This window comes from Diceros bicornis, chromosome 8 (genome assembly GCF_020826845.1).
Source record: "Diceros bicornis minor isolate mBicDic1 chromosome 8, mDicBic1.mat.cur, whole genome shotgun sequence".
NCBI lineage: Eukaryota > Metazoa > Chordata > Mammalia > Perissodactyla > Rhinocerotidae > Diceros > Diceros bicornis.
In genome coordinates this window covers 72,718,066-72,743,058 of record NC_080747.1, presented here as the reverse complement: position 1 = coordinate 72,743,058, position 24,993 = coordinate 72,718,066, and the positions used below count along the sequence as shown (strand labels likewise).

General features: G+C 37.3%; 1 protein-coding gene across 5 annotated transcripts in view; it reads left to right on the top strand.

Annotated features, from left to right (window-relative positions):
• Nucleotides 1-24,993, top strand: part of FAM13A (family with sequence similarity 13 member A) — a 317,773-nt gene that overhangs the window by 245,075 nt on the left and 47,705 nt on the right. For all 5 annotated transcript variants that reach the window (XM_058547500.1, XM_058547499.1, XM_058547501.1 and 2 more), the window contains 3 exons: nucleotides 9,198-9,239; nucleotides 11,842-12,021; nucleotides 16,952-17,138. In XM_058547500.1, coding sequence (XP_058403483.1) covers nucleotides 9,198-9,239; nucleotides 11,842-12,021; nucleotides 16,952-17,138 — 409 coding nt within the window. The remainder of the gene's footprint in view (nucleotides 1-9,197; nucleotides 9,240-11,841; nucleotides 12,022-16,951; nucleotides 17,139-24,993) is intronic.

Genomic DNA, 24,993 nt, shown 5'->3' with positions numbered 1-24,993 from the left:
GAACTAGGTGATAGATAGGAAGGAACCTAGAAAAGCCTCTTCGTGGGGCGCCCCTCTGTGGTGTTCTGTTTCTTTGTGGCCAAACACTCTTTTTCCAAACGTTTGCTCCTTTTCACCTACCTTTGCCTTCCTTCCCTTTGAAGTCCCTGGCTCTCCTCACCCCTAACATCCTCTTTTCTCTGTAGGTGAAGATAGTACTTAAGGTGAGGGCTTTGGCCATTTTGGGGAGTTACTCGGTTTTCCTGGGTTTCTTCCATGTGTACATGTTATTAAACTTTTGTTTGTTTTTCTCTTGTTAATTTGTTTCATGTCAATTTAATTCTTAGACCAGCCAGAAGAATCTGGAAGTGTAGAGGAAAATTTCTTCCTCCTCTACAGTACTTACACAAACCTAGATGGCATAGCCAACTATACATCTAGCCTATATGGTACCAATCTCATGGGACCACCTTTGTATATGCAGTCCATTGTTGACCAAAACATTGTTATGTGGCACATGACTGTGCTTAATACCACTAAACTGTACACTTAAAAATGGTTAAGATGGGAGTCAGCCCCAGTGGCCTACTGGTTAAGTTCGGTGTGCTCTGCTTTGGCGTCCCGGGTTCGGTTCCCAGGCGCAAACCTACCCTGCTGGTCAGTGGCCACACTATGGCGGCAGCCCACATACTAAATAGAGGAAGATTTGCAACAGATGTTAGCTTAAGGTGAATCTTCCTCAAGCAAAAAGAGAATTGGTGACAGATGTTAGCTCAGGGTGACTCTTCCTCAGCAAAAAAAAAAAAAAAGGTTAAGATGGTAAATTTTGTATTATGTGTATTTTACCACAGTAAAAAAAATTTGAAGGAAGAAAATGTCATAGGAGATTTTGATGCACGCCCCTAGCTGAAAACCACTAACCCAGACCAACTGCGTGGTTATTTTATACTGAAGAATTGGTTAGAAACTTTACTACGGTTTATCATACCATTCTTTGCAGATTCAATACTGAGTTCTTGACATCTGAGCTTCACTAATCATATTTTGCTTAGTAATAGATAAATATAGATTCTGGGTTTAATTCTATCAATATTAAAATACTAAGCATATGTTTAGGCTGTACTGATAAAGATAAATTATATAAGTTTTTACGTTTTTTATGCTTCTCTTCGTGTCTTCCCTTAGCATGATAAAGCAAAGAGAAAATTTACTTGTAGAAAATGACACCTTTGTAGCCATTCTGTCTAGACCTCTTGCTGCTTCATTCTTCAGTCTCCCTGCCTCCGTATAGACTTCTGTTTATAAGAATTTCAGATTTTAATAAAATGTAAACCTCTAGTTAAATAAGTAGCAGGCTAGCTGTTCCTGATCTAACTACTCCCAGCCTCCCATTTACGTTTAATGATGATACCAAAGACAAGAACTAGAGACAGCTTTATAATACTGATAAAACCATATATCAAAGGTCACACATCAATGGGATGGACTGAGAAACATATTTTTGCCTGCAGACCTCATGTTCCACCATCTAAATAATACAGATGGCCACAAAGAGAGAACGAAGGGAAAAAAACTGGCTTGGAGTTGTTCCACTGTCTACTGCACTGACCAGAAAAGCAAGTGACATTCCCCTAGCTGAAGAGAAACTTACTTTCTGAACCATCCAGAGTTGCTCCCATCAGCTTCTTTATTTCAGTATCGGTTCAGAGACTAGAACATTCAGTACAAAACAATGGAAAGAGGAGGGGATCCCCCTGGGATGCTCAGTCACCTAACTTAAAGCATTTGAAAAAAGGATAAAGGCAGGAAGATTGTTGGATTTAATGCATGCTGTCAAGAGTACACTGAAGACCAACTACAAATTTGTTTCTGATTCTCCAGCTTAGTCATAAAATTGGACCAAACAGCAAGTGCACCCAAGTATGCATTATAGATTGTTCTAGAGCAGACTCATATACTGGCTCTTAAAGTCTAAATCCAAGAGAGGGTATCTGCCCACAGCCAAAGGACAATGAGATAAACTAAGAACGATCTACCCACTCAGGTTGTTGGTAATGGCTCTGCCTGGATTGATGGATCCTCCTTAAGAACCACTAAACATAAAGAACTATTTGGAACCTATGAAGAGAAGTTACAAACTAAGGGAAAAGATAATTTTCTCTGAGGACTCAGTGTAAAAATAGATTTCAGGAATTGTGTTTTATATGATTCAGAGGAAAGCTTGAAAAGTCATATTGCTTATCTTCTTGAAAAATGCTGAAGGACATAACCAACGTCTTTGAAACATGAGTAGGAACCTGTGGGGGGAGAGTAGGTTTTGAATTAAAAGGCTAGAGACACAGAAGAACAGCTGAAATAAGGAGGAAAAGGAATCCTGGAAATGGATTAGCAGAGACTTGAAAAACTATGTGGGAAGCAGTAAAGAGTAGAAGTTGTTAAAAACAAAGCAAGTACATGATGAGAGAAAAACTTAAGCTCTTCCAAAATGAAGAAGAAAAGGATAAAGAACAAACTGTGAGAAAAATAATGCTAGATATGAAGGTCAGAGATTGGAAAGCCAACCTGAAAATTATGATTCTAAGGAAGAAACCATACTAATAGAAATAGAAGTAGAAATCAAAGTTAATATATGCCCTGCTAATTGAGAAGTGAGTCAAAAAAAATTTTTTTTAATTAAGAAGTAGAAACCTGATTATACTTATTGGTGGAGAGGCAGGGAAGTAATGAAATTCTTAATTTCTTCTCTTACATGGAAGGTAGGAGAATAGAAACAGAAGTCAAGAGTTTTGGGGGTTTTGCTTCAGTTTTAATAATTAGAGATGTATGGATATGAAAGGCAACCACTAGTAGAATTGTACATAGGATTCTTGTATTCCAAATCCGCTAGAAGATGAGCAAAGGCAGAAATCAAAGGAAGACAAAGCTCCCAAATTAGAAAACATAAAGCAAAAACACAAAACTAGAACAAATGTATCAGCTATGCCAATAAATGTAAATGGATTAAATTCTTTGATAAAGGTTAAAATTACTAAAAAAAAAAAATGACTACTTGAACTATATTTTGTTCAAAAGAGCCATGCCTAAACCAAAATGGCACAAAAAGGTTAAAAATAAAAAGACAGAATTTACATCTTATAAATGTGAACGACAAGAAAGCAGAGATGGCGACATCAATACCAGAACAACTAGAGTTCAAAGGCAAATTTGTTAAAGAGAACAAACCTAGACTTACTCTCTTAGGTTAAATCCATACTAAGGACCAAAAGTTTATAAATACGTATGTGTAAAATAGCATAGCATCAAATCGTATAAATTTTTTTAATAATTTTATTTATTTATTTTTCCCCCCAAAGCTCCAGTAGGTAGTTGTATGTCATATCTGCACATCCTTCTAGCTGCTGTATGTGGGATGCAGCCTCAGCATGGCTGGAGAAGGGGTGCGTCCGTGCACGCCCAGGATCCGAACCCGAGCCGCCGGCAGCGGAGCACACACACTTAACCGCTAAGCCACAAGGCCGGCCCAAAATCGTATAAATTTAAACTCTTAAGCTAACAGGGATAAACAGGCAAATATATTTGAAGTATGGAACTTATACATACAACTATATATCTATAACAAACAAAATTTGCAAAATAGCGCTGAGAATTTGATATAATTAATAGTATTTAAAATAAATGAGCATTACATATACTAAACTTTGCACCCTGCAAATAGGGCTCAAGCATTCCTGCTACTTTCTAAAAAATTATTCAACTATCTGTAAAAGTTCTTGAAGAGTAGAAATTTTAACAGTCATGTTTTTTGACCACAGTCTAATTAATAACAAAAAAATTTCCAGCTAGCCAATGAAAACTTTCCTAAAGGGTGGAAAAAATTCAAAGAGGAAATGAAAACTTAGAAGAAAAAGGAAAAAAGTACATATCAAAATTTGTGGAATGAGGTCTAAGCTCGTTTTAAAAGATAACTTTACCTTCTTAAGAAGATTGAAAATAACTAAGCCACACATTCGGAATAAGAAGTTACAAAAAGGAAGAAAAGCAACATCTTGGAAACCTAAAAGGATTTAGTAATAATAAAAGAAAACAGGAAAAGAGCAGAACTGGTATTTGAATCTAGGAACTGGTTCTTGGGAGTAAAAATGAAAATTATAAAATAGAAAAACCTCTGGTAAACTTAAGAAAAAACAGAGCAGTACCAATAGTCAGAATTGAAGTTTGCTGTAAGGGATATAGTAGTTTTTAAAAGATTAGAGAATACTTTATGCAATTTTATAGTAATAAACACGAAAATCTAGATAAAAAGTTTTCTAGAATATATAAATTTTGAAAAGACTAAAATTCCATTTGAATCCGAAAAAGTATTTTTAGTAATCTATTCTAATTCTAAGAAAATAACTAGATGTATAGCCAAAGATTTATGTGAATAGTGGCATTATTTGTGAATAAAGATTATGACCTTATTAAGGACACACTCTGAAGCCAGATTACTTGAGGGAGAATCAGAGCTGCGTAAACTTGAGTGAGATACTAAACCTCTCTGAAGCTCAATTTCCTCATCTGTAAATGGGTACAGTATATATAGTGAACTAGCTATTTCATTTCATAATTTTGCTTTATAAAGACCTTAGTCTAAAAACGAAAGAAATGCTGAATTTCTTTTTATGCAAAAACATGCTAAATATGTAAAAATGAAAACTCTTAATAATTAGAGCCTGAAAGAAGCTATACAGAGGGGAGTATTTTGACATTTTAATGGGCTCTATTTAATTTGTTAGAAAATATTTAATAGAGTGTCAAGATATAGGAATAAAGAATAATTTTTTTCCTTCAAATCTGTCCTAATATTTAAAGGAATAGGAAGTATGAGGTTTGATAAAGTATGAGGATAAATACTTTCCTCCTACTGAGTCATATCCATGTAGTATGTTTTCAATTTGTTCTAGTATTATGTACATATAATATAATTTAAAACCAAAATGTGAGGCTTTTTGTATCCAAACTGTCTATAACTCCACCACAAAAGGATGATGCAATTTTTATCAGTATAAAAACCTATAAATGCTCCATTAAATTTCTGCATATGATAATCATAGATAAAAGTTAAAGCAAAGTGAATAAATATTGAGGATTGAGTATATTCGTTTTAATGAATAGCAATATGAAGAATGAACTAAAATCATGAAAAAATTTTAATTTAGAAATCTGTTATATGATTATAAGGAAATAATGTTACAATCATGTTATTATGTTGATGCTGCATATCAACTTGTAGTATTTAAGATGATATTTAGAATACTGTATTCTGTTAAATAAACAAATTAGAACCTCATCCTATTTTGATGGTTACATGATCTTCATCCTTAGGCTTAAAGAAGCATCACATAATTGTCTTTTAAATCCTTATTCGTTAAAAAAAAAAAAAATCAAATAAATGTAAATATTATCTTCTAGACAAAAAGGATAATTCTGTTAGACTTAATTTTTCTATTAAAACAATAATATTGTACAGGTAGAATTTTTTACACCGCAGAAAAGAGAACATACCAAAGTAAGAAAACATACAGAAAAAGAGAACATATGCTTTTTCAAGATGTCTGGTTTTAGTAGATTTGAAATTTTTATATGTAGATTTCTTAATTTCAAATCAAGAGATTTAATTTAAAAATCACTTGTCAACAGGCATTCTGTGCGTCTTATCACATGCAAATTTTTATAGACTAATATTGCTGAGCATAATCAGCTTATGGAAATGTAGTTTGGGTTTGCTAATAGAGATAAAGACTAAATATATTTAAATATGTCATAGAATATATTTTAGAGTAGGCTTAGAATCTATTTTAAATGACCATAGCAACAGAGAATTCAGCTGCATCATCACTTACGCTAGGCTCGAGTAATAAAATTGACCATAATGCTGGAGTCTGCACGTGAGCTTATTTCTTTCAGTTTTGAAGACTTGCTTTATCAACATTAGGAAATGAACTCTTCCATATTCAAGTGTTTATATTGCATAAGTAAGAAATTGTTTTAGCAAATCAGTCAAGGACTCTGAGAAAAGTTCATTCTTCTTAGTTGTCTGCAGAGGGTAAAAAAAGCTACATGTAGATGAAGGAAATCTATATCTTTAGCTTATTTGCTTATTGCCTTTTTTGTCAGTGTCTTAGAATCACCTCCATGAGCCAATTATAGCTATGGAAGCAGTCCCTATGTCTCACATTAAATATTCTTAGAAATCTTGTTATTGGTGAATGGTTAAACACATCCCACAGGAACTATGGAGGTGGCTGAACACCTGACCAAAGCCGTTTTGGTATCTAATAAGCCGTAACTATGATTGACACTGTGTCATAACACTAAATATGCAGTTATATCTTTCATAACGATTTAAACTTGAGGGCAATAAACTTGAATCTGAGATAGTGTTATGAACGTTTAGAGCTAAAAGAAAACCACAGAGATCACTAACCAAGCCTTTCATTTTCTGTATGAAGAAACCAACCCAAAATGGCAAGCTAACCAACAATCTGACTGTGATTTCAGCTACATAAACTGCAGAGCCAAGACCAGAACTTCTCTTTTCTGATTCCCAATGGAAAATATTTTCTTCTCAGAATACTTTCTTTATAGAAATTCAGTTTAAAAAAACATGGGAGTATGGACACGTTAAGTATACCAAAATATTCCGAAGGACTATTAAACATAAAAATATAAATGTATCGTAAATTTAACCTAAGATCAATATATTAGCAAAAATGAATATGACTTAACTTGGTTTTATTTGTGATTTAGTCATTTCTTTTGCATTCTGAGAAAGGCTTTTTAAGACTGATTTAGATGGCTCTGGTCATTTTTCTGTAAGCTGGGTGAGGAAAATTTTGATGTTGCCTTTTATTCACACAGGGTAGCATAAGTTTTCCAAATCATACCTTCATGACTTAGATTAGAATGTTTAAAGATAGCTATTGTGATAGATCTAAGTCACTGAAGTCTTAAAGAATTTTAGTTGCAAGGATTTAGAGCCTTGCTCGTCACTGTCTTCCAGAAATCAACAGCATCAGAATCACTGAGGAATTTGTTAGAAATGCAGAATCTCAGCTTCTGCTTCCCTAGACATAGACCTACTGAATCAGCACCTGTGTGTCAGCAAGATCCTGGGCGATTCTGATGCACGTTGGAGTTTGAGAAGCACTTACTCAGAGAGTTAGTAATCTCAGAACCTGGTCTTGTTTTTTGTCATTTCCTTATCTCTTTCTTCCTCACCTTTCCTTTTCTGTCCTCCTCCCGACCCCCAAAAAAGGAAGGTAAAGATATCAATGTGTGCTTTAATAAGCAAAAAGAAGTTCAAATCAAACGTGTATAGAAGGGAGGAAGGGAAATATATCTCTTCATTCTGAGATGGCGTGGAGGACTAATTAGCTAATTATACTTATGTGTCTTTGGAATGTTTTTAGCATTTAGCAGGTCTACATTCTTTTTCCTCTTCTAGTTGCCCCCGAGCCATTATTCACATTCGTCCCTGCTCCCAAAAGCAAGGTTGTGTAACTGCATTGAGAAGTGGAGTACAGGAGTTAATTATACAGTGTTGAATTGACAGAGGGTGAGCCACAAAACATCAAGAGCAGAGACTGCCTATTCCGGTTGAGGATAGAGAGCAGCAAAGGATTTATTGTTGGTTATGTAACCTGGGAACCACAGTGAATAACAGGCATTGTGAGGCAGAGGAGAAGTGGTTGTGATTAAAAGCAAAGTAAAATACCTAAGTTTAGGGTTCCGTATGCAAGGATGACTCTAGTGAGTGATGGATTGAAAGTCTACTAGAGTGATTAAGAGCTTAGACTCTAAGCTAAAACTTGCATGGTTCAAATCCCAACTCATCTACTTCTTCGCTCTAGGACTGTGGCCAAGTTACTTAACCTCTATAAACTCTTCATTTGAAAATAGGGGGAAAAAAACAATAGTAGCTACCTTATGGGGTTATTGTAAACAGCAAATGAGAAAATCTTTGTAAAAACATTTTCTCTGTCTGAAACATAATAAGTACTTGGTGAGTGTTAGGGTGTATTTGTTTGTTTGTTTGCTTATTCATTAAGATTCTTCTCATCAGTTTCCCTTGAGCACAATAGCATTATTTTAAGTGGTTTTTCTTGGATTTGTCTGTGGTGTGTGGCCATGACAAAGAGCTGCAGCTTTAACTAAAGGGAATTCTCTGGGTTAAAGAGCGAGTGTCTGTTGATCACCTCTGGGGTAATGAATGAGTACTGTACTGGGTGTGACGGTGGTGGTAGTGGTAGGGAGTGTAATGAAAGAAAATGAAAAATGTCATACAATCCGGAGGCACTTAGATTCTGAATGGAAAGAGATGAGATATACACATATATGGAGAAAAATCTCGACAGATGATTCCAAAGCAACATGTTCATATGTTGAAAATTATATAGGATAAATTAGGATGTTTGGAGTAATTGAAAGGCAACCCATCAATACTGGTCATCAACAGCTTTTATTTTCTTCAGTTGTCTTCTATAAAGGAAGAAAAAAGGAGAGAATTATTAGATGTATTAGGCAAAACTATAGTTTGACATACACTAAAGATTTTTTTAATCTCTTTTTTTTAAGCCTAGATACTTTGGAATCTTGATTTAGAAGTGCACTAAGCACTAGAGGGCAGAATGTGAGAAGGTAGTGCTATAGATAACACTAAAATAGCTGCCAGCCCCAGCCCTCACTGTGGTTATATGAACGTAGAGTTGGGCAAGAGGGGCAGAATTCTGAAGAATGCCAGTGAGACAGTGCTCTGTGATTTCACCATTGAACTTCACCTTAAGCTTGGGATGGATTTGGGCTGGGGAGAGCGGGGAATGGGTAGAGTTGGTAGCAGGAAGGCAGTCAGCAGCAACTGCATTAACATTTGGGGAAAATGAAGAGAACCTGAACTAGGACTGTGGCAGTAGGGTGAGAGGTAAAGATGGTTTTCAAAGGTCACTGGTGAAATTGTCTGTCATGGACATCTTTAACATGGAGGAAAAAACACTGTTCACCAATAAACACCCAGGGTCATCTCTAATTCTAGAAACAAGTGAAAATCGGCATGTCAGTGGATGGTTAAACGTCACGTGAGGGTCTGGCTGATGCTTTCAGCCTGGGATCTCCTTTAAATGTTTGGTTCACAGTCTCTGATCCTCTGTCTAATCTGACTCTCTTTTTCTTCTTTTCCACAGTACCCGTGTATCCCAAGTGAACAATGTTTCGACAACTGGAGAGTAAGTTATTTGCATTGGATTTTTTTTTTTTACCCTCTCTTCCCATTTATTAAATAGAAAAAAGCTATTCTAATAGTGTATAGTATTGGAAGACTAATGCAATAAGCAACCAGTGATGATTTTTAAAACTACACAGAGGAGAGACTTAAATAAGAAGTGTTCCTATTTGAGCTGCTGTGTGGGTGTGTGGCTAGAATCAGCTCAGCCATTTGAACATGCAAGATTTTTGTTTATTTCAGTCAAAATAATGTCAGAGTCAATTAATATTTGCAAAGCAGTCTGCATGCTTTGGGATGTATTTTGCAGTGGAGAATGCCGTTAAAGGTTAAAGTATTAACAGTGTCTTTACTTATTCCTTTGTTACTTTTAGTCAGCCTGCGTTTATTGAGTACCTGCAATATGCCAAGCGTAGTGTGAAGTGTGTAATGTCAAATATGCCGTGGGCTCTGCCTTCAGGGACTTGACAGCCTAATAGGGACACAGAAAAGAAAGCAAATTAGTGATGGCAACAAGTTCTTTTTCCACAAGGCAGCACAGTGCTCTGTTAATTATGTTCATCACGTCTTTTTCCTCCTAAGGCTACCAGTTGCGCTTAGACTGAAATCTAAACTCCGGTTATCTGCCCTTGCCTACCTCTCTGACCACATCGCTCATTATGCTTCAACCACACGACCTTCTGTTTCTGGAGCAGGCCCAGCTTATGTCTACCTCAGAGCCCTTGCTGTGCCTCAGCCTAGCCATTCACCTTCTTATCATTCACCCCTTTGTTCAAATGTCATCTCATCTGAGAAGCCTCTCTGACGACCCACAGTCACTCTCCAACTCTGTACTCTATTTTGTAGAAAATTTATCACTTTCTGAAATTCCATGATTTGTTTATTGTCTGTCTTGCTTCATAGCAATGTAAGCTCCATAAACACAGGGACCTTGTATGTCATATTTATGGCTGTATCCCTAACACCTAGAAAAGTATCTGCTATATATTAGGTACTAAATAAATGTTTGTGAATAGTTCCTTGTCCTAAGGTTTTCCATCGCACTCACCTCTATTCCTTCCTTGCTGGGACACGGGTGGGCCTTTTTGGAGCATCTTCCATCAGCCAGGATCGGGTGGAGGACGAAGGGAAGAAGTGATAAGGAGGATGAAAGAAAAATTAGAAGAAGCACTAATTGGTATGAATTTGGATCTAATAAGAAGAATTGGGAATATTTTTTCTTCTTTGTTAGGTAAGAAAGCAATCAGAGGGCAGGATGGACCTCTCTTAGCTTTGTGAGTTTTAAAGAGGTTCCAGAATTATACCAAGACTGACATGTTCTTGCCTGTTTGTGTCCTGATAACCTTTACTTATACGTCTTGTATAGTTTGGAAAAGGTGTGGGGTTGGTCTGTGTGTATATATTAATTTACTCACATTCCTATGTACTACTATTAGGTAATCTTGAATCATTGGGATGTGGAGTTCTAAATATAAAAGTTCTAATGCCCAAGTTAGACTATACTTGCTCATTGTATTAAAATGGTTTTAATGAAATTACCAGGAGCCTATTATAAAATGACGTTTGCAAAATCTAAAGTTCTTAAATTTTTGAAAACTCATTTAAGTGAGTGTATTTCTCAATCTGAACATTTAAAAAATATATATGTGGCTTTTGTTAAAATTTTTAACGGCTTTATTGAGGTATAATTGATATACAAAAAACTACACATATTTAATGTATCCAATTTGATGAGTTTGGGTGTGATTCTTTTTTCAAGCGAAGGAAAACGTGCTTTGAGGAGTATAAGTTTAGATTTTCCACGCCAGCTTCTTCAGAATTAAATAGTGTGGTGATAAAAGAAGGTTTAGACACATTGAAAGATTATATAGCTTAAAAATGACGCCTTATCTGTCTCATTATGCACTCCTCTCAGCCCCCGTGCTCACCTCTTTCCCTCAGGTTGAACAAAGTAAATCAGGCCCTTTCTTCAGTAACATACTTTGAGGTGTTTGCATGAGTACAAGTTCAATTATGTACATCACAGTTTAATCAAATAGAGGTTCGGAAAGATTTTGCCATTCTGTTATGAGTAGTAATTGTTCTGGTGAGGTGTTCTTTTTTGATAGCATTATTCCCTATATAATTTTATCTTAGAGGGATTCTAAATAGGTAATAAACATCGTAAGATTATTCATGCCAGTTTGCTTTGTAAATCATGCTGTCCTCTGCAGAACTGGTATGAAATCTGGAGGAAATTCACCTTTGTAAGAATAGGTCCATTATTATTCCATGGGGAAAAAAATCTTTCCTCATTCTGCATTATATTAAATGACCTTTACTTCCTGAATACCTCCTGTAATTGTTGCTAGACTTGCTGTGAGCGTTTCAGTAATCCTGGACTCACAAAGATGAGAAACATGACTATCAAATTGGTAGAATTAGTTTTCTTTTTAATGCACAATGCAAATATTCTGAGATTAATGCCTCGTATACTGTCTTTGCTCATGAAACTGTAGTAGATCTTCCATTGGAAATACTGATATTTCCAAAATTACAGGCACCTATTTTTAAAGGCAGTCATTGATAAATCTGATTGCTTGATTGACTTGATTCTTTTTTACCAGACTCTTAGAAAGAACCATCCGGTCAGCTGTAGAACAGCATCTTTTTGATGTTAATAGCTCTGGAGGCCAAAGTTCAGAGGACTTGGAATCTGGAACATCATCAGCATCTTCCACCACATCCACCAGACAGCGGCGACGCCCATCCAAGGAGCAGGATGAAGTTCTATGTGGCAGAGACCTGTGAGTTTGCATTGATACTTCTTGTTTGTATTTTCTCTTCTTCTTTTAAAAATATACACCTGAATTAGTCACTATGTTATAGTCACTCTCATTTCAGTGTTTAGGTTAAAACTTTAAAAGTTTCATTTTGACCATTCTAAAATTAGCTAACATTTGGAAATTGGTATGCGATTGAATAAACACTTCAGTTTTGTCTAGATATTTCATATGTTGTAAGAAGCCACCTCTGATTAACACTTTTCATGGCTTCCTCATGAATATCTTATTTAGAAGGATGCTGAACCATTGGAGGAGAAAATTGCCATATGCCTATCCAGCGGTGTTTTTTTTTTGTAAGACAACCTTCAGTTGGCTGTTAGACTAGCTGATGAACCAGCAGATTTCCCTACTGTATTGACCTGATTAAATACTAGACTATCACTATTATAGTCTGACAGCTGATTATGTTTTAGTATAAGAAGGGTTGAGATGAAGTCTAATCAAGAGAGGAAAGGCTTGAGTTCTTTGTTATTATAATGACTCATTTTAAGGCATTCCCACAGCATGAATTTCATGAATAGTGTTACAAGGAACTTTATTCCCCATTAAAAGATTTGATAAAATGCAAATGAACAATTACTATTCATATTATTGAATAATCATGGTTTAAATTGTCAAGGAAAATAAATGTATATAATAGACTATACTCATATATTTTTCCCAAAAGTTTTAAGTTTATTTGTATCTACTGTAGCATTTAGTCTCTATAGTTACTGTTTTGAACTCCTGATTAAATGTCAAAGACTAAACCAGACTCTAGTCCCACTCATTCTTTTTCACGTGGATTCATAATCTACATCAAAATCTTGACCAAAGAAAAATTTTTTTCTTAAAGACACAAAAAGTAAATATTATAAATAAATTCTGTGTTGCACATCATTGAGATGTTTAAGGGCTATAGTAACAAATGTAATTTTAGAAATAAAACAGTATCAACGATATAACCCACTAACTTTTCAAAGGGCATACGCAGCGCTTTTTAAACATTTGTCTTGGAGCTGGTAGCTAGGAGCGGGTGTTGTAATATTCCCTTTAGAAAATAGAAAAAGTATAATACAGGAGATATTTACATTTAAAATTAGCTACTAACTAAACTTTATAGGATGTGTTTAGAAGTATAATTAGTTTGTGTACCTCCTATATTGTGTTATACAGCAAGTACAAATTATTCATTTAACACTCTTCTTATCTTCTGCCTCGTTTTTTACCAAATGGTACGTAGCAACACTTTGCATTTTTAAAATGTCCTCGTGTGTCACAGCATCGTGCTTTCCACTCTCTTTGGACAGAGGGTTAGCAGGCGGAGGCTGGAAGTGGTAGTGAGTGACAGAGAGGCAAAGATGGGTGGTGGCAGTGGTGATGGTGGGTGCACGGTGGATCACGGGGACAGCATGTGGGGTGAGGTCAAAATGGAGGGGCTAGGCAGGGAGAAAGATAGGAAACAGAGGGTGACCTCTCCTGCAAATTCAAGTATGGAGCTTCCCAAGCCCAGAGATGTTTCTAGTATAACTTATCTTGATTGTATTTTTCTGTCAGCATCAGGGGAGCAAAAGGAGATGGAGGAAGGTGGAGACTGACGAATCGTCTAAAGGCCCATGAAACTCGAGTGTCTCCCTTAGTTTCTCTTCTCTGGTATCCCCTTCACTGCTTGTTCTGGTCACTCACTGTGGTCAGAACAGAGCTGTGCTTTGAGGGAGAGAGTCTTTGGGTGCAGACTGTATGTAGCCGAGGCAGGTGACAAACAGTCTCACTATTCTTTTTCCTTAGTACGTGGTCTGGGCATTCAGATGTCCCCTTCGTGTGCTCCTTGTTGGCTTCACCCTCCTAGTCGTGAGGTCCCCGCCTAACCTGGCGCTGGGTCACTGTCCTGTCTTGGTAGCCCTTCCTCAACTCCCGGCCCATACTGAACCGCTTCTCTGAGCTCTCCAGGTCTTTGGAAGAGCAAGGCCCTTATCTCCCAGAGCGCCAGACCTGCTACTTTTGCCCCCATGAAGGTCCTTGCCAGCGTGTCCCCAGGAGATGCACTAACAGGCAGATATCTTAGAGCTGCAACTATTTAAAAGATATATCCTTGAAGCCAATGGTGACCATATTTCAAGGTGAGATTAAAGAATCAATAAAGTCTGTACTAAAATCATCATGGCAGATTTTTAAAATAAGCAATACAGAAGATAGACTAAGACTGTAAATACTTCATTTTACTGCACATGATTTCTTATTTGTCTGAATTCCTAAGGAAACATTATCAGGCTTATATTATTTATTACAATAAAAATGTAAAAATTTAAGGAATATATTCATTATGTGAAAGGGTTCAGTTTAATTCATTTATTAAAAAATTTACCATCTGCCAGGTACATGGAAATGTTGAATCTTGTTGATTGGTATATGGAAGTTCATTGTGATAGTCTATTTTTCTATATATTTGAAAATTTCAAAACAAATATTTTTTCAAAAGCAAACCATTATTTAAGTGAAAATGGTTTCAGTCTTCCAAAACACAATGAACTGGAAAATTATACAAATTTGTTATATAAGTATTATATTAAATTCCTACTGCAAAGTAAAAAGAAAAGCGTGCTATATTCGAAGAATAACAAATAGTTCAGTATTGCTAGAACATTAAGTGTGTATGTAGGGGTGAGAAGGAAACTGAAAAAAGAAAACTAGAAATAAAATCTAGCAGGTGAAAGTGAGCGGCCACAGAGATCTAGGTTCAGGTCAGATGTAAGTGATGTCAGATATGATCAGAGCTGGCAGAATGTCACGGGAAGGAACCGTGCACAGTGCTCCTCATAGTCACACAGGCACCGTGGCTGAAAGGCTTTGACTGACACAGAAGCAAAGACTTTCCTTTGAGGAGAACAGGATTTCCACATGAGCACAACTGCGCAGGCAGATTGTCATACATTTATTTAGACAGGATTTATTCCAGTCATTCACTCATTATTCAAAAAGATTATGAAATAAACTTTGTCTTTTAATTTCTAAAAATAATTTTTAGCTTTGGTATTAGTCAGCTTACGCTACCATAATAAAGCACCACAGGCTGGTGGCTCAAACAACAAATTTATTTTCTCACAGTTCTAAGAGGCTAGAAGTTGGAGACCAAGGTGCTGACAGAGCTGGTTTTTGATGACATCTCTCTCTTGGACTTGCAGGCGATGCCTTCTCACTGTGTCCTCACGTGGCGTTTTCTCTGTGTGCATGCTCTCCTGGTGCCTCTTCCTCTTCTTACAAGGACACCAGTTCTATTGGATTAAGTCCCCACCTTATGAGGTCATGCTTCATGTAACCTTAAGTACCTCCTGAAAGGCCTTGTCCTCAAGTGCAGTCACACTGTGGGTTAGGGCTTCAACATATGAATTGAGGGGGGCAGGGGGACACAATTTAGTCCATAACAGCCTTCAAACATAAAACCCACTCCATTAAAAAATTATACCTCAGGAGTTAGGAAAAATATGAAAAGTGATAAGAAGATAGAATTCAAATAGTAAGACAAATAATTTTGAATTTGAGACCAAACTCACCCAGCCATCCACAGAAGGCCGTGCTCTCAGTGCGTAGAGGGGAGAGACGAAGGGTGTGGCGTGAGCGTACATGCTGGCATGTTAGCCCCATCAGCTTTTCCTCAGGCCTTCAAGTATTTTATCCTTAGGATATTTCTGGTGAAAGATGCGTAAATCTTTTATATAATTTTACTAAATCTATAGATTTTTACATTAAAAGTTGTATAAAATAAGACTAAATTAAACTGGAATATTAAAAGTCCCAAAGATAGTATAACTTTGAAAATATTATAACAATATTTCATTTAGAATTTTGCCACCATTATAGCCTAAGACAGGATATGAATTTAGATTGCAGAATAAATATATAACGTGATATCTCATTTTTGGATATGGTTGAACTAATAGTAAAATATGGTCATCTATTTTTACTCTTTAGAGCTCATTTATTTCAAGATATAGTTTTAGGTGTTTAGGGAGGTACCCTTAGGGTCATACCATGAGGGAGAGTAAAATCGCACTCGTTTGTACGTTACCAAGCCATGGTGCTGCGCTGACAGTTTAATTTGTTCCGTGATATAGTGAAAGACAAACAGACATTTTGCTAAGTGATTCAATTTTGTGAAAACCTCTTAATAGGGAATATTTTAAAAACTTAAAGAAAACTGTTTAAAGAACATTAAATGAATTAAATTCTATAATTGTGACACTGATATCTATTTCTAAGACTAAGTCATGAAGGACCTGCAGTTATAAGCTTACATCCTGGAACTCTTTGTACTGGGAAGTAACAAATCCATAGTTCAGTTAAAGTGCTTTGTATTCCATAGTTTTTACTATACTATTTATACCAAGATTATCTAATGCAGTCAGATTTAGGATTAATGCATTTCTACTATGCTAAAATGTCTCTGTCATTTGGGAAAATCAGTATGTCCCATTCTAGAGAAAAAGACATCACATTTCCCTTTCAGATTTTTCTCCATACATTGTATTAATTTATAAGATTTGTGTGTGTGTATGTATGTACGTGTGTGTGTATATATATGTGTGTATATATATGTAAAATCTGAGTAATGCAAAATTTCTTTGTAAGCTTGCACTTTCTCCCTGTTTGAATACAAATTACTTTTGGTACAATCACAAAGGCTTTTCGTTGGTAGAAAAACAGCCCTTGCCAATTTGCTTCTAGGATTAATTTCTCTCTTAGTGTGATTTATTTGGCACCAAGTGCTCTCAGGAGTGGCACTCTGCTCCGGTTTTGATCCAAGATGCAAACTGGGATTTCTAGGCACTCTGACCTCCTATGTGATGCAGTGGCAGTGTCATTAAAATATCCCTTTTACCTTTTAAAATTAAGCTCATTTTTTTTTCAATTCAAGGGGACTTATCAACAAAGAAAATATTCCTTCTGGGTTCAGCAACCTTGACGATTGTATTTTGAATGCTCAGGAAGTGGAAAAATTACATGAAAATACTTCCAGTTATATTGGAGAAGGGGGCAAACCCAAACGTCAGAAATCCAGTCCCAAACTTTCTGAGCTCAATGAAAATCAAGATGGTCTTGTGGTAAGTGAATAATCTTATAAAATTTTTACTTGTAGCTGGTTAGGAAATATCACGTCTCTTTTCCTTGCTTTGTACAAAATGAAAAATAATTTCAATCTTGAGTTTCACAGAATTATAGAATGTGAGTTCTGAGGGAGACCTTAGAACTACTGAGCATACACACTTGTATTTCTTTTTAATAAGTATAAAAACCGAGGCTGAGAAAGATTACATTCTGCCAAAGAACCAGAGACAGCACACACTTTGATTTCCATGTTATTCAAATTGATCTGATTTTTGTCTCATTCTTTACAGCATTTTTAAATTTTATTTTTGGAACAAAAATGTCAGTAAAGCATTTTTCCTTATTTTCCCCCATTCTTTTTTTTTTTTTTTTTATTTCCCCCAAAGCCGCAGTAGATAGTTGTATGTCATAGTTGCACATCCTTCCAGTTGCTGTACGTGGGACGCTGCCTCAGCATGGCCAGAGAAGCAGTGCGTCGGTGTGCACCCGGGATCTGAACCCTGGCCGCCAGCATCGGAGTGCGCGCACTTAACCGCTAAGCCACAGGGCCGGCCCTCCCCCATTCTATTTGTTCTTGTTTATGTGAACATGTAGGGAAAAAATTTACTGAAAGAATGTAAAGCAAGGTGAAAGAAAAATACAAAGGGAAAGAGGATCATCTATCTTCGTGTTCAGAAATATCTTCATATTCAGAAATTTAGTTTCAAATCTATATTCTATAAAGTATTTTCTTCCAAATTAATCAGAAACACACAAAAAATTAATCTCCTACACAGTTACCTCAGACCTGAACCCTGGATGATTAATTTGGTATACAAGTTATTACAAGTGGTTTCAGTCAATGACTAAATATTTATATGATTTAAATATTAATATCCATCATCCCTTTTGTGTGTACATCAGTTTCTCTGAAAAGTGAGAACCAAAGTCTGTCTTCTAATTCTCTTTAGTTTTAAAAACTTTAACAACAACAACAAAAAAACTGAAGATAAATTTTATAATATAACATGAACTGGAGTCCCTAATAAAAGTAGGTAGTATATATTCTTACTGTTCAGTGTTTAAATCCTCTGATCTACTTTATCTCTGACCAGTTTTTAGCTCCATGCTGGGTTTTCCATACATTTAGCAAAACTTCTGGGCCACCTATTTCCCATTGTCAATTTCTGCATGCGCTCAGAGAAGGTTCCTAATTTTTCCCTAAGTAAAATAAACATAAATGCAAATCTAGGGGGAAACATGTTTTTTTGATCTCCTCCACCCCCTCCAAAATGTCTTGATATTCTGCTTCTAGAAGTAAACTGATCAGCTAGAATGGACAGAAGCAATCATCTACCTCAGACCCATGTCTGACACAGTTCTCCAAATAAAGAATGTAAGCTTTCGAACCATTACACATTAAGTGTTTTTTAACATTAAGTTAATTCTTATTTTTGAGAAAAGTAAATTTTTGAATAAAATAAATGATACTAACTTCTTTAGCTCTTTATTTGGCCCATGATTTGCTTATCTGCCAAAGAGATGTATTACAGTGACTAAAAGTCTGGCTTGGCTTCTTTGAAAAGAGTGTACTTCTCTGTTTGAATCCCTTTTTACATGACCTTGACTCATCAATAATTTTTTTTCACCAGGAATAGTGCCTTAAGTCAGCTAGGTGGTAATGGCTAATAAAAGTGGAAAAGTACGTTTATTCCGTAGAATATGTGTGTGTGATAAAACTGTGGACATAGTCTTTGTTTAAAAACATTTGGATAGGAGAGCCTAATTCCATTTTGGTCTTTTTTAAGTGAAAGGATTTGCCCCCGCCATAGTTGCCGGTTTCCACATTCCAGGATTGTGCGTGTCACGTGTTAGCATAAGTGAGCCAAGTGGACCATGTCTTTGTTGCAATGAATAATTAAAACCCTGCCAACACCGCTTAGACAAAAGAAAAACTTCCTCATCTGTAAAGTGAGGGTGTTCTCGAAGATCTTTTCTAACTCTCATATTCCATGAATTTTTAAATCTAATCTTCACAAGTAACCACAAAGCAAGAGCCAGGGAACATAGCAATGACCAGGATTTAGACTACATCCTGCAAGTTAAGTTGTGCCTCTTAACTTCCCACTTATTTTTAACCTTCTAATTTTACTTTCCCCACGTGTCCTCCAAAACATTTCCTGCTCCGTTCCAAGTTCTTTACACCTTGACTAAAGATTTGTTTCTCTAGCCAGAAAAAAAAGGATTATACGTAATTATACGTCTTCTATGTACCAGGAAATAGTTCAGATCCTGAGGATACAACAGGGAAAAGAACAGGGAAAAATTGCTGCCCTCAAGGAGCTTAAATTCTAGTAGGGGAAACAGACCATAATCAAGATAAATAAGTAAAGCTTAAAATATTTTACACATCAATAACTACTAGGAAGAAAAATAAAGCAGGAAGTGGGGACAAGGATGTGTGAGGGGCCTGGGGATGCAATTTTAAATAGAGTGGTGAGAGAAGGCCTCCCAAGAATTTGACATTTAGTTATAAAGATCTAGAGGAAATAAGGAAGCAAGCTATACTGTAATAGCAGGTGCAAAGGCCCTGAGACAATCATTTATCTGGAATGTTCAAGAAACCATAAAGACACCACAGTGAGCTAAGTGAAGGAGGTAATGGGGGAGAGAGGGCAGATTAAGTGGGGCCTCATAGATCTTTGTAAGAACCTGCCTTTACTCTGGGTGAGATGAGAATCCATTTGAGAGTTCTAGGTAGAATGGTAATCTGACTTACTGAAATTTGGTTTAACTACCATGCTGAGAATAGACAGTAAGCAGGCAAGGGCAGGAGCAGGGAAACCAATTAAAAAGCTGTTGCAGTAATCTAGGTTTGGGATGATGATGGTTTGAACTAGGGTGATACCAGAGCCAGCACATAGTGCCTTGCAGGCTGTACAATGCACTACTCTAGGGGGCACTGTTCACATCAACTAAAACGTGAATGGTTCCTCCTGCAGTAGTGCGTTGCAGTAGTTATGAGACAGTGGATGGATTCTGGATATATTTGAAGGTAGAATTGACAAGATTTCCTCACATTACCTATGGGGTATGAAATTTATAGAGGAGTCAAAGATGACTCCAAGGTTTTTGGCCTGAGCAACTAGAAGATTTGTGTTGCCAACTTACTAAGATGGAGAAGACAGAAGTTTGGGGATAATATCATGAGTTCAGTTTGGGACATGTTAAGATTGAGCTGCCCATCAGATATCTACAAGGAGAGGTCAAGGAGGCAACTGGATTTCTGGGCTGATACTTGAGGGAGAATATTGTGGCTGGAGATGCAGTGTGGGAGTCATCAGCAGATAGAGGGTATTTAAAGCCGAGGGAGCGAATCTGGACAGAAAAGAGAAGTGGCCTCGGGGACTGTGAGCCCTGAGGCACACCAGCATTTAGGAGATGGGGGAGGTGAGAAGGTACCAGGAGAAGAGACTTGAGAAGGAGCAACCACCAAAGTACAGAAGAAGCAAAGTAGAAAAACAAGGCGAGTTTGGTGTCTTGGAAGCCAGATGAACCCAATATCTCGAGTTGGAGAGAGGGTCAGATGATTGGTCGAGTAGAAGACTGCGAGTTTGACCGTTAGAATTAGCAAGCTGGAGATCACTTAATAAGAGCAGTTTGGTTGGAGAGATGGGAGCAAAAGCCGTTTTCCAGAGAAAATGAGAGGAGAGTAACTGAAGACAGGAATAATTTCCCAATGATCTTGCCAGCCCACAACACAGCCAAAAAGGAGAATTTGCTGTCAACCTAAAAAAAAGCATCTTGTAGATTTGGAATCTCCAAAGTGGGAACAATCCGGGCACTTTCCCCTTTGTCCTTTCACCTCTCGAGGCTGTCATGATGAGCCGAGACCAAGAGACTACACATAATTCAGAGCTCAGAAATTAGTGGAGGTAAGTGGCATTAGAGTGTTCTGCCGTATCTCTGTCAACTCCTAGCTCACAGCTGTGCGCTTCAATCTCTCTCAGAAGGAAACGGCGTCCCGTGGTTTACTCTGAGGAGCTAAGACAGCCAGCTTGTGTTTCAGCAACTTCCCTAACTCCTGCTTCACAATTTCTCTAGATCTCTACTCATTTTATTTTCTCACCTGCTCAAATGATAAAGTGGTTTTTCTAAATTCTAAGGTTAACCTCTAAGGTAAAGAAGTATCTTTGGAAATCCTATTTTCTACATTCTTCTCCCTACCCTGCCCCATGTATGTGTACAAACATATAGACATACACATACACACACACACTTTTCATTGCTTCTTCTCTATGGGCTCATTTCTGTTGGCCTAGAAAAAGTCTCTATCTCTAAAAACTTTCTCTCTAGGGCACAATTTAACAGTTTGAATCCAAAGCCATAACTCAGTCATGCGTTTTATCCAATAATCTTGCTTTTGCTACTCTGTTACACTGACATAATCTTAAATATGGAAAGACTATAAGTATTAATTTGCTCATCACAAGGATGTCTGCAATCATAGAGAATTAGAAGCAATTTAAATGTTCAAAAGTAGGTGACCAGATAAATAACATTTGTATGTCAATTCAATAAAATATTATTTAATGATTTAAAATTATGGTTCTGAACACTATGTAATAAAATGGAAAATCTTTGACAAGTCATATTTTAGATTCTTTGCATATATTATTAATTTTAATCCTCCTGATAAAGTAGATATTTATTATCATCATCACCTTCATAATGAACATGAGGAAAATGAGGCATAGGAAATTAAACACCTTGTCCACAGTCACACATAGTGGTAGAGCTGGGATTCCCCTATATTCTTCCTCAATATTAAAAGTAGGTTATGAAGCAATATCTATAGTGCATGCATTTGTGTATGTGTATATATTTATATATATGTATGGATATCTATATATATATAAATGTTCATTCCTACGAAAAAAGATGGAAAGGAAATATACCTAAAAGTGATTGTATTAGGTGGTGGTGGTAGTATTAGAGACAATTGTTACTCCATCCTGTTTTCCAAATATTTTATATGTGATTATACTAATTCTATAATAAGCATTACATTTAATATATAAAAGACAAAAACACAGCCTAATAGCTCTCTTATTCATAAGCAACATCTATTTAATGCCATGTACACCCTCTGTAATCACAGGCAGGGTTCAAGGAAGGAGCGTAGGTCTTGCCATCAGAACTGAAATTCAGTTTCAACTTTATCGCTTAGTAACTATGGCAAGTGGGCATGTTAGCTTCAGTTGTTTCATCTGTAAAATGGGGAGATTAATATCTCACTGTGGTTTTTTGTGAGATTTAAATGCAACAAAATGTGCTCAAGAACAGGAAAACCCGCAAACAGTGCATATTCAAGTTCCTTTCTGTCCCTCTGCTCTGATATTCAATCTCTTTCCTTCATTTTGCTGTCAAACATTTTGAACAGTCTGCACTTGTTAGTTCCAGTTCTTTTCACGCTTGCTCATCAACCCCTGTAGTCCCGATTCTACCTCCACTTCTTTGCAGAAACTGCTTTCACCATGTCACTGGTTGGACATGTGGTGGGAACTGGCCTTCTAAGACCCCTGTGCTATGACGTCAGCTTGGTCCTTGGCATCCCTAAATCCTTGTGGTGCTTGATACTTTGTCCCTTTTCCTCAGAACTCTTCCTCCCTTGACCCGAATGATGTTGACCTCTCCTTGTCCTCTTACCACAGTGATTATATTCTTCTTTGCTATATCCTTCACTGGCTAATCTTCCACAAAGCATGCTTGGGTATAAATGTTACCCAGATTTTTATTCTCATTATCTCTTTTCCATTAGCACTCTGGTGATCAAAACAGACACACTTGGGGCTGGCCTGGTGGCATAGTGGTTAAGTTCACGTGCTCCACTTCGGCTGCCCGAGGTTCGCAGGTTGAGATCCCAGGCTCGGACCTACGCACTGCTTATAAACCATGCTGTGGCAGGCGACCTACATATAAAGTAGAGGAAGATGGGCACAGATGTGAGCCCAGGGCCAATTTTCCTCAGCAAAAAGAGGAGGATTGGCAACAGATGTTAGCTCAGGGCTAATCTTCCTCATACACACACAAAACTACAGACACACTTTCTGCCATCCTGAAGTTTACGTTTTCGTGGAATGAAAGTAAATATATAGTCAGACGGCGACACGTGCTGTGGAGAGAAATGAAGCAGAGTAAAAAAGGAGGTGCTGGGAGGTTGAGGATTGATGTTGTACAGAGGACACTCAGGTCAGATCTCACTGAGAATGATATTGGTGCAGGGACCTGAAGGCGGTAGGGGAGTGAGCCATCAGGATATCTGGGGAGAGACTATCTAGGCAGAGGGGACAGCAGGCTTGGCCTGTTGAGGATAACCAGAAGCTGCTGTAGTTGGAACAGAGTTGAGGGAGGAGCATTGTAGGAGATGAGGTCAGACACGTAGCAAGAGTCCTGATGCCTTAAGACTTTGTAGCCATTTTTAGGTCTTCGGCTTTTACCTTGAGTGAGATGAAGAGCTATTAGAGGATTGAAGGGAAGAAAGTCATTTTCTGATGTACCTTTTGAAAGGATCACTCTGGTAACTGTGTTAAAAATAGCCCACAGGCAGTAAAGGATAGACAAGAACTAAAGCAAAATAATTGACATAATCTAAGCAAGAGATGATATCCATTTAGGCCAGGATGATAGCAGTGGAGGTGGTAAGAAGTGGTCAGACTATGGATGTATTTTGAAGTAGAACCAAGAGGATTTTCTCATGGATTGGATGTGGGATGTGAAGAAGGAGGCAGGATGACTCCAAGATTTTTGGAATAGCTAGAAGGATGGAGTTGCCATTTACTAAGATGGAGAAAACTATTGGTGGGGTAAGTTTGGAGTAAAAAGATCAAAAGTTCTATTTGGATATGTTGACCTTGAGATGTTTATAAGTAAAGAAGTCAAGTTGGCAGTTAGATATCTGAATCTGGAGTTCAGGGGAGAGATGAAATAAATTTGGAAGTCTTTGGCACACAGTTGGTATTTAAAGCCTTGAGAGGGCCGGCCCCGTGGCTTAGCGGTTAAGTGCACGTGCTCCGCTGCTGGCGGCTGGGGTTCGGAACCCGGGCGCGCACCGACGCACTGCCTCTCCGGCCATGCTGAGGCCGCGTCCCACATACGGCAACTAGAAGGATGTGCAGCTATGACATCAACTATCTACTGGGGCTTTGGGGGAAATAAATAAAAATAAAATTAAAGCCTTGAGAGAGGCTGAGCTGACAGCTAGGGAATGAACAAAAAGATAGGGTCCAAGGACTGCACCCTGGGATACACCAACATATAGAAGGTAGGCTGATGAGAAGGTACAAGCAAAAGAGATTAAGAAGCAGCAGCTAGCAATTGTCAGTACAACATGGGGTCAAGAGCCTTAGTAGATTTGAGTCGGAAGAAATCAGAAGAAAGAAATTGGAATAGTAAGTGAATGATAATTTCTCCTATATCTAGCTAACCCACATCTACATTGATGGGAGCTATTTTGGTGGGAAGAGGGAGGAAAAAGACTAGTTAGATGGGTTCAAGAGAGAAGAGGAGGAAGTGAATTGGGTACTGCAAGTATGGAAAGTCAGGTTTTGCTCTATAGAGTGAAGACAAATGAGGCAGCAGCTAAAAACAATGCAAGATCAAGAGAGGTTTTTTAAAAGGCAATGATATTACAGGGTATTTGTGTAAGAGAAGCCAATAGAGAGGGAGAAATGACGATGCAATAGAAAGGGATCCATTGAAGGACCCAGTTTTTGAGTAATTGATAGGGCGTGGGACCTAGAGGAGGGGTTTGATCATAAATTACTTTAATCTAAAGACCGTCTCATCAGAAATTTGAGCGGTTTTCCCCCA